At 42.1% G+C, this 10545-nt stretch overlaps 1 protein-coding gene across 1 annotated transcript in view; it reads left to right on the forward strand.

Annotated features, from left to right (window-relative positions):
• The window catches only part of LOC123242340 (deoxyribodipyrimidine photo-lyase), a 28757-nt gene extending 18535 nt beyond the window's left edge, over nt 1–10222 (forward strand). The window contains exons 8-10 of the mRNA XM_044670016.1: nt 918–1039; nt 1830–1989; nt 8829–10222. Coding sequence (XP_044525951.1) covers nt 918–1039; nt 1830–1989; nt 8829–8974 — 428 coding nt within the window. The 3' untranslated portion in view covers nt 8975–10222. The remainder of the gene's footprint in view (nt 1–917; nt 1040–1829; nt 1990–8828) is intronic.
• Nucleotides 10223–10545: the final 323 nt, after the last annotated feature.

A 10545-nucleotide genomic window follows, 5' to 3' on the forward strand; every position in this document is an offset into this window, starting at 1 on the left:
GAATGCCTTTTTTCCCCTAACTAAAATTGTAATGCACTGGAAGACCTTACCCTTTCTTTTATATCACTTTCATTGCCCAGAACAATGGACAATAAGGTCTCTGTATATATTTTCTGGAACAATGAATAAGAATGAAATGAACTCTTCATATCCCTACAGTTTCAATAGTGGCTGCTAGGTAGCACAGTAGATAGAGCCCTTGTCAGGAAGACTCTTCTTCCTGAGTTCAGTTCTGGTCTTAGACACATCCTAGCTGGGTGACCTTGGACAAGTCACTTACCTCCCATCCTAACTCTTACCACTCTTCTGCCTTAGAACCAATACTTAGTATTGATCCTAAAACAGAAGGTCAGGATTTTACAAAAAAAGTTAAATAACTGAAAAATGACTGCCTGAAGTTTATTCTTTTTAAATTTATTTCCCTGTTATATGATTTGGGGCTTGGATTTTAAAAGATCACTCTGTTACAAAAATGAATATGGAAATAAGATGTCAAGTAATAACACATATATAATCCAGTGCAGTGGCTTAGCAACTCTGGAAGAGGGGAGGAAAAGAACATGAATCATGTAACCAGAGAAAAATATTTTAAAATAAAAATAAGTAATGAATAAATAAATATTCTCCTGTAAAGAAGAAGAATGAGGAAGGGATATATTTGGAAATTAAATTGTTGTAATAAATAATTAAATAAAGGTTGAGGGATTTATTTGCTCTTTTCCCTTCCTATGGATTATTGAAGATTGATTGTGTGCCTGATAGGGAGAGAACAAATGGATGAAAAATACCTTTGGGCTGGTAAATTCTTGGCCTTTCATTCTAAGAGGGCCTTTCTTCCTCCTCTCACTGAGAGCCACGGGAGAGTCTTAAGGGAGAGAGGAGCAGAGAGCTAATACGTGAGTGTGTTTCCTCTCCAGGTGCTTACGATTGGGCCCAAACCACTCTAAGGCTCCATGCCAAGGACAAGAGGCCTCACCTGTACTCGCTGGAACAGCTGGAGTCTGGGAAGACCCATGACCCTCTCTGGAACGCCGCGCAGGTAATCTTCCCCAGCCTGGTCAAGCATTCAGGGGCAGCTCTTCCAGGTTGGAAATCCCTCCCCTCCCCCCTCGGAAGAGAGGCTTCTGGAGAAATGGGACAGAGAAGAGGCTACAGGGGAGGAAGCCTTGGAGCCGGGAGGACCTGGGTTCAGATTCTGCCCCTGTATCCCCTTGGACAAGTCTCAGTTTCCTAGCTTAAGTGATGTGACCCTGGGAAAGTCCCTTCACCCTGTTTGCCTTACTTTCCTCCTTTGTCAAGTGAGCCGGAGAAGGAAATGGTCAACCACTCTGGTATCTTTGCCAAGAAAACCCCAAATGGGGTCACAAAGGACTAGACGTGACTGAAAATGGCAGAACAACAACAAAAAGTCCTTCCATCCCTACTGTCTAGATAGATCAGTGAAAGCACGTCCAAACACGCCCTCGTTCCCCCAGGCCTGACCTTTCTAACGGGTCTGGTCAGGCACACTTTTGAGAGACGGAGAGAGGCCATGGACCCAATTTATGGATTACCATCAGCCCCTCAGATCAGTAGCTCCCCCTCAGGGTGGCGATGGGGGGGACAGACCCAGGAGGTCACAAGAAGCTCTTAGTGAGATGCTTCCATCACAAATGCACCCCAGGAAGTCTGGCACTCTTCTGACTTTAAGATTTGATTTTCGTCGGAGCCATTCACCAGGTTCCCAGAGCCTCCCAGTGCCGAGGGACTGTCCAGCTGTGTAAGGACAGCTTGCTGTGACCCACCCGCCGGGAGGAGCCATTTGATGGTATTTGTTTTTCTCCCTGAAGATGCAGATGGTGCAAGAAGGGAAGATGCATGGATTCCTCCGCATGTACTGGGCCAAGAAGATTCTGGAGTGGACTCGCTCTCCTGAAGAAGCCCTAGAGTTTGCCATCTATCTCAATGACCGGTTCCAGCTGGATGGCAGGGATCCCAATGGCTACGTGGGTGAGGACGGCTGGGAAAAGGTTTGGCAGGGCAGTCTGGGCTCCCCTGCTCATCTTCATTTGGAAAAAGATTCCGCATGCATCTGAAGCAACATAGAAGAACTATTTAGTAGGTTAAGGAAGGAAAGGAAGAAGAAAATGAAGAAAGGAAGAGAGGGAGGAGGAAAGGAAGAGGTAAAGAGAAGGGGAAGGGAGGAGGAAAGGAAGAGGGAAAGAGAAGGAAGGGAGGAGGAAAGGAAGAGGGAAAGAGGAGAGGAAGGAGGAGAAAAGGAAGAGGGAAAGAAGAGGAAGGAGGAGAAAAGGAAGGAAGAGAGGGAGGGAGGAATGGAAGAGAGAAAGAGAAGGGGAAGGAAGGAAGAGAGGGAGGGAGGGAGGAAAGGAAGAGGGAAAGAAGAGGAAGGAGAAAAGGAAGGAAGAGAGGGAGGAAAGGAAGAGGGAAAGAGAAGGGGAAGGGAGGAGGAAAGGAAGGAAGAGAGAAAGAGAAGGAAGGGAGGAAGGAAAGGAAGAAGGAAAGAGAAGAGGAAGGAGGAGAAAAGGAAGGGAGGGAGGGAGGAGAGGAAGAGGGAAAGAAGAGGAAGGAAGAGAGGGAAAGAGAAGGGGAAGGGAGGAGGAAAGGAAGGAAGAGAGAAAGAGAAGGAAGGGAGGAAGGAAAGGAAGAGGGAAAGAGAAGAGGAAGGAGGAGAAAAGGAAGGGAGGGAGGAAAGGAAGAGGGAAAGAAGAGGAAGGAGGAGAAAAGGAAGGAAGGGAGGGAGGGAGGAAAGGAAGAGAGAAAGAGAAGGGGGAGGGAGGAGAAAAGGAAGGGGAGAAGGAAGGAACCCTCTTATTTTTAGAACCCTTTATTAACTGCCTATTTGTCCCAAGTGTTGTGCTAAGCAATTTATAAATATTTTCTCATTTAATATATATAATTTATATATACTATAAATTTAAAAATTTACAAATATTTCTCACAATATCCTTGAGAGGTAGGTTGCTATTATTATTATCAGTGAGGAAACTGAGGTGGACAGAGCTTAAGCCACTTGCTCAGGATCAAATAGCAGATCGGTGTCTGAGGCTGAATTTAAATTCATCTTCCTGACTCCAGCCCCCATTCTCTAAGATGAAAAATGCTGAGGGGTAGAAAGGTCTAGAATAGTTGAGTTTAGGCTTATAGACTTAGAGCTAGAAGGAACCTTAGAGACCATCTGATCCAACCTCTTAATTTCCCAAAAAAGGAAACCAAGGCCAAAAGAGTTTTAATGACTTTTCTAGAGCCTATAAAGTGAGGGCTTCAAACCCTGACCCCCTGACTCCCAATCCCAGTGCTGTACCACACTCGTAAAGGAGATCGGGTGAGTGGTATTGGGTTGATCATTCCAGTTCTTCCCTATTCTACCATCTTGTCCTCTTGCTAATTCTTCCTCTGGAAAGATCCTCCCCAGGTCATCTCATCCACGCCTCCCCATTTCCAAAAAGAACTACAAGCATTTCCTAACTTCCAGCCTCTATCACAAGGACTCTTAACTGGGTGGTCCAGGTCCCTTCTGCAATCTAGGGACTTGTCTCAGATTGTTTTTAAATGTACAAACTACAATGAATAGGATTAGTGAGGAAACCAAAGGTTAGTGAAAATGAAGATGCAATTTTTTTTCCTCATCCTAAATATTATGACTCCCTGAAATCTAGCCATGGACCCCAGGTAAAAACTACTAATTTATAGCAGATGAGTTTAGCATATGAATTACTATTATTTTATTGTTTATTTATTATTATGTTTATTAATAAAAGTTAATGTATAGTTAACATAAAGTACCTCCTAAACCTTAGAGGACCACCTAAATCCTAGCTATTATTATTATATGCAGGTGGCAGGGACCACAGAAACATATTTCCCTACCTGCTTCCCATACATGAAATGATAGAATCTAAGAAGAAGCCATCTAGCCTGGTGACATTTAAAATTTTTTTTATTTATAATTAAGCATATGTATATAATTAAGTATATATATTCCTCTCCTGTTTGACCTCTCCCTCACCCCCATCTAGGAACCAAAGAAAGAAGAAAAACAAAACCCTTATAACAAAAATGCATAGTCAAGCGAAACTACATCCCTTATTGACCAGGTCCAAAAAATTAATGAATGGCACCTTCTTGGCTCCTGATTATTTCATGCATCACATTCCTGTCCTTCCTAACTTTCATCATCAGCTGATTTGATAAGCATGCCATCTTTGCCTTTATCCACATCATGATGTTGATAAAGGCTTGTTGACTGACAGACAGCCAAGGGCCAGAAATCTATTCCTGAGGCGGTCTGCTGAAACAAAAGAAGAGAAGGGCAGGAAATACAGCACCTTCTGTTTGCCCTAATAACTTTACAAATATGGCTCCATTTGATCTTCACATTACCCTGCTAGGTAAATGCTGTTATTTATTATCTCTATTTTATAGTTGAGGAGATGGAGGCAAACAGAGGTTAAACAATGCAGGGTCTGCAGCTGGAATTGAACTCGGGTGTAGTTGCCATAACCCCCTCCAAGTTGATGTGGAATCCCTAATGCCTATTCTTTGGGTCTAACCACCCCTTTCTGCATACCCATCCTGTCTTATGGCTTTCCTCGGCCCGAATGGAGGTTTTTAGAATGGACAGAGTGTAGTGGTGTGTTTCAGCTGCATCTGACTCTTTGCGACTCCATTTGGGATTTTTCTGGCAAAGATACTGGCGTGCTTTGCCATTTTCTTCTGCAGCTCATTTCACAGATGAGGAAACTGAGGCAAACAGGGTGGAGCGATTTGCCCAGAGTCACAGAACTAGTAAGAGACTGAGACCAGATTTAAACTTGGGAAAACGAGTCTTCCTGACTCTGTGCCTGGCACTCTATGCCCTTTGGCGCCCCCTAATGGGCCCTGTGCATAGTGTAGTAAAAAGCCTATTAGACTTGGAGTCGGGAGCGCAGGGTCCAAATCCTCTTTCTGCACTGGATCTGTATTCCAACAAGGAACACTTCCTGGCAAGTCACTTTTCCTTCCTGGGGATTCCGTTTCCTCTTCCCTGGAAAAAAAAAAAAAAAGAATGCTCTCTGAGGTAGCAGCCAGGGTTTTATTAACCTGCCAGAGTGGGACCTACAACCATAAGACTTGTGCTGGCAGATGGAAACGAGAGAATAAACCTCTGATTCCATTTCCCCCATTCCCTGCCTCCTCAGATCTACTAGCCATCCCCATTTCCATTTTACTCTGTCTTTATAAAAGGCATTTTCTTAATTTTCAGAAATTTATTTTCTTTAAAAATTTTTAAATTAAAATTTAAAAATTAAAGAAATTCATTTTCTTTCTCTCCTCACTCCAGTTGAGGGGGAGGGGGATTCCTTCTGACAAATATTCGTAGTCAAAACAAATCCTCTTATCGACTATTCAAAAAAATCTGTCTTCTTCTGTACCACTCTGGTGGTACAGCAGATAAGAGTCCCTGGCCTGGAGTCAGGAAGGCCCAAGTTCAAATTCAAATTCAAGTACTAGCTGTTTGACCCTGGAAGAATCACTTCACTCTATTTGCCTCATTTCCCTCATCTCAAATGAGCTGGAGAAGGAAGTGGCAAACCACTCCAGTGTCTGTGCCAAGAAAACCTCGAATGGGGTCACAAAGAATCAGGGCTGAACAATAAAACATCCTCATCCCTCAATGCAGGGGCCCCCAGCTCCCCTGCACCTTAGATTCTCTACCTCTTCCTCAGTATACAACAGGTTATAGTGGAAAAACCACTAGATTTGTAAATCAAAGGAAACTTAATTCAGATTTTTTTTTCTTTTTTTTTTTTCTTTTTTTTTTAAACCCTTGTACTTCGGTGTATTGTCTCATAGGTGGAAGATTGGTAAGGGTGGGCAATGGGGGTCAAGTGACTTGCCCAGGGTCACACAGCTGGGAAGTGGCTGAGGCCGGGTTTGAACCTAGGACCTCCTGTCTCTAGGCCTGACTCTCACTCCACTGAGCTACCCAGCTGCCCCCTTAATTCAGATTTTTAAAAGATAAATGCTTCCTTTATTTTTTTAATTTTTAAAATATTTCTCCATGTTTACATATTTCATTTTTTTTTCTTTCCCCTCTAACCTTCTCCCTCCCGAATCCAATAAGCATTTCCACTGGGTTATACAAATGTTATCACTTAGACCTATTTCCATATTATTCATTTTTGCAATAGAGCCATCTTAATTCAGATCTTAACCTTGCTGTGTGCTACCAATTTCTCTAGTCCTCAGTTTCTTTATGTATAAAATGAACAAGTTGGATTACCTACTAAGGTCTTTTTCAGCTCTGATAGGCTAAGACTTGTGAAGAGTGTGCAAATCACTTACCTTCTATTTGCACACACACACACACACACACACACACACACACACATACATACACACGAGTTACTGGGAAGATAAAATGAGATCAAATTTTAAAGTACTTTGCAAACCTTAAAGTACTCTGCATTGACAGTGTTCCTATTGCTGTTATCTGTAATGCTGTTATGTAAACTAAAAAAATTGGTTTTCTTCTGAAATTAGTTTGAATCAGGTGTTCAGAACTGGTTTCTGTAAGGGAATTATTCTCCGTTCTAGTCAAACCAACATTTAAAACCCTTATTTTGGTTATTGGGGGACTTCCCCACTCTTTAAATACCCTCAGAGGGACTTACCAGAAAAAAAGTGCTATTCACATCAAGAGAAAGAACCGTGGGAGTAGAAATGCAGAAGAAAATCATAGGATCCATCACTTGTTTATTTGAGTATAGGACTTGGGGTTTCGATTTTAAAGATTACTCTAATCCATGATGTCATTGATTGTAGGAACTTGTGATGTGAACCTCCTTCCAACAACGCGTATGATAAAATGGCTAGTCTTACTGAACTTTATGGGGCAATGGGAGGGGGGCTATCTCACCAAGGATGTATGTGACCGCAACCTATTTTTTCCTATCCTCAAAACTGGCCCAGGGCAGCTGGGTAGCTCAGTGGATTGAGAGCCAGGCCTAGAGACAGGAGGTCCTAGGTTCAAACCCGGCCTCAGCCACTTCCCAGCTGTGTGACCCGGGGCAAGTCACTTGACCCCCATTGCCCACCCTTACCAATCTTCCACCTATGAGACAATACACCAAAGTACAAGGGTTTAAAAAAAAAAAAAAACTGGCCCACTCTGAACTATGGCACACTGTCTCTCAAGATTGAGGTACTAGAAATAAAATTTAAACTAAGGGGAAAAAAAAGAAAAGATTACTCTATTACAAAAATGAATACTATGGAAATAGGTTTAGAGTGATAATATAGGTATAACCCAATAAAATTGCTTGTCAGCTCTGGGAGGATGGGAAGGGTAGAAGGGAGACAATAAGAAATGTGTAACCAAGGGCAAAAAATTTTTAATAAAAGTTAAAAAAAATTAAATGCCCTCAGAAAAGGAGATTTATCCCTCTCCCTGGTTCTGATGTTTCACTGGTGAATGGTGGAGAAGTACGGGGTAGTTTTGGGTGGAACAACTCTTTGTCTCTAATAAAAACAAAAACAACAGTTGACAATACTAATAGCTCTTAAGTAGCACTTTTAAGGTTTTTAAAGTGCTTTATAAACATGAGGTCATTTTATCCTCACAACAACCTGGGAGGGTAGATGCTAACAATTTCTAAGCTTCAGATGAAGCTGAGAAAAGTCCAGTGTTTTGCCTAGGATCATACACCTGGTACTAAGAATAATAATAATGGGGGCAGCTGGTTGACTCAGTGGATGGAGAGCGAGGCCTAGGAACGGGAGGTCCTGGGTTCAAAGTTGACCTTAGATACCCTGAGCAAGTCACTTAACTCCCATTGCTTACCCCTTACCACTCTTCTGCCTTGGAACCAATACATAGTATTGATTCTAAGAAGGAAGGTAAGGGTTTAAAAAAAAAAAAAAAAGAATAATGATGATGATAATAGCTGACATTTCTGTAATGCTTACTACGTACTAGGCACTCTAGGGTCATTCTCTCATTTGATCCTCACAACAGCTCTAGGAGGCAGGTGCTATAATGATTTCCATTTTATAAATTAAGAAACTGAGGTGGACTTGTTCAGTCACAAAGCTAGTCAGTGTCTAAAGCTAGATTTGAGTTCTTTTTTTAATTCTTATAAATAAAATAAATAAAAATTTAATAATTTTTAAAAATTTTATTATAAGACAGAAATTACAATATTAACGTCTAGATAAAGTGACATTTAAACTAGAAAACATTACCTTGTTTGAAATTTGAAATATGTAAAGATAAATATCAATCCTATATAAAACTAGGAATAAAGGAAAGAAGAAAATATAATATGTTAATAAAAATAATAAATATAAATGGTTTGTATTATCTGGTTGTCAAAAATGAGGTAAAGAATGAAATAGAAAATAGAATTCATTATTATTCTACTTAAAAGAAACACATTCCATGATAATAATACAGCCAAATGAAACTTGTGGGCCTAAGTTTTTTTCTCAGCATGAATTTTTTTTTTTAAACCCTTAACTTCTGTGTATTGTCTCATAGGTGGAAGAGTGGTAAGGGTGGGCAATGGGGGTCAAGTGACTTGCCCAGGGTCACACAGCTGGGAAGTGGCTGAGGCCAGATTTGAACCTAGGACTTCCCATCTCTAGGCCTGACTCTCAATCCACTGAGCTACCCAGCTGCCCCCAGCATGAATTTTTTTATGTAGAAAATTTTTTATTTTGCACCCAAACGTTCTCACCTGAAGGGTATGTAAAAGGTTTCTATGTAACACGATGAGCTTCTCAACTCCAGGCCCGCACCACCCGGCTGCCTTCCATTTACCCGCTCTCCTTCCTTCCCTCTGATACAGGCTGCATGTGGTCCATCTGCGGCATCCATGACCAGGGTTGGGCAGAACGAGAAATCTTTGGAAAGATCCGCTATATGAATTATGCCGGCTGTAAGAGGAAGTTTGACGTGGCAGAGTTTGAGCGCAAATACAGCCCTGCGGATTAAGGGGGCTCCGGGGCCTCCCAGCCACCCGCCTCTCCAGGCCTTCCACTTCCAACTTCTCTCCCTACATCCAGTCTCTTCCCCGCACGGAGCGGTCTGTGCAGAGGGCAGGGACTGGGGGAGAGCCCGCCGCCCAGGCCCCAGTTGTCTTGTTTAAACGGCTTCGCTGGCTCCCGTTTCTTGTTTCTTACCTCCTTCCCGGCGTCGATGCAGAGGATGTCCCTTTGGCTTTGGGACGCCCGGTGCCACCCAGGGCTTTTCGGTTGCCATTTCTAAGAGCTTCACAGATATTATTTGGAAATTTAACGTCTAGCCAGAACCTAGCTCTCCTCGCTTTCTGTTTTTCTAGGTTCAGTACCCCAAAAGGTTCAGAATTCCTGAAAGTTCTAGGCTAGCTGGGTATTTACCCAAGGGCTGCCGCTGTAACCTTCAAAAGGACTTCGTGTCCCGGGGCACGTTGCTGCGGGGAGGACCGGTTTCCCTTCATCAGAACGGGGCCGGTCATCCTCTTTGGGATGTCGACCTCGGTCCTCAGGTTGCTAGGCTACGCAGGAGTACCAATTATAGCTGGGTTGTGACGAGGTCTGTTGCCTTGGAAACAGTTGCTAGTAACAAAGTAGATGCTCTTCGTTTGGGGAAATGGTTTACCTAATGTTGGTCCTTGAATAACAGAATGGTTACTGAGCTGTAAGAAGTGTTGAAAACAAAACAAAAACAAAAAAAAAAAAAAAAAAGGAAAGACCGAACTGATGCAGAAGGAAGTAATTGAAGGACACAATGGCTGCAACACTCTTAAAGAACAACCTCAAAACAATGCTGGGAAATTATAAAGACCAATCTTGGCTCCAAAGAAGAGAGGAGGAGGCCTCCTCCTCAGCTCTCTGGCACCACCAGAGGACCGAGGGTGTGAGATAGTTACCTATATCATCAGATTTTTTTTTTTTTGAGATGTTTAGTTTTGTGTAAATTGATTATAAGGAATGTTCTCTGGGAAGGGATAAGGGACGAATATGGTAGGAAATATAGGAGACATCAAAACAAAAGATGTTAATAAAAGTTTATTTTTTACAATAGTCTAAAGTTTTACAGATGTGTCCCTGAAATGTTTAGATGCCCATGTCGGGAGTTTTATTTTATACCTTCTCTGGAATTTGGTTTCACTGGAACCCAAACCTGTCAATGGGAGTGTTTATTTCGTTAAATCTCTCCTTTGTAAAATCCATTGAAATGCAGCTTTTTTGTTTCTACTAATGTGAGACTGTGTCTGATTCAGAATTATGTAGCCTTTAATCTTTAAGAGTCATTGTTCATTTGTGGGGGGCAGGGGGATAATGATGGAATAATTCATCCTTTCCTTTGGGTGTTTCTGGCGAATTATAGTAATTACTGAGTCAAACTGACTTAGAAATGTTTCGTCTTCTTCTGAACAAACTGTACACGGCTGTTGTGACTTAAGTCCATGGGCTTTTCACTGCCTTTGACCCAAGTTATAGAATTGCATTAGTGGCCCCATTTACAGGGCTTGCTCCAACCTTTTTTCCTTTTAGCTTATTGGATAAGAGAAGTGAGATACC

This window comes from Gracilinanus agilis, chromosome 3 (genome assembly GCF_016433145.1).
Source record: "Gracilinanus agilis isolate LMUSP501 chromosome 3, AgileGrace, whole genome shotgun sequence".
NCBI lineage: Eukaryota > Metazoa > Chordata > Mammalia > Didelphimorphia > Didelphidae > Gracilinanus > Gracilinanus agilis.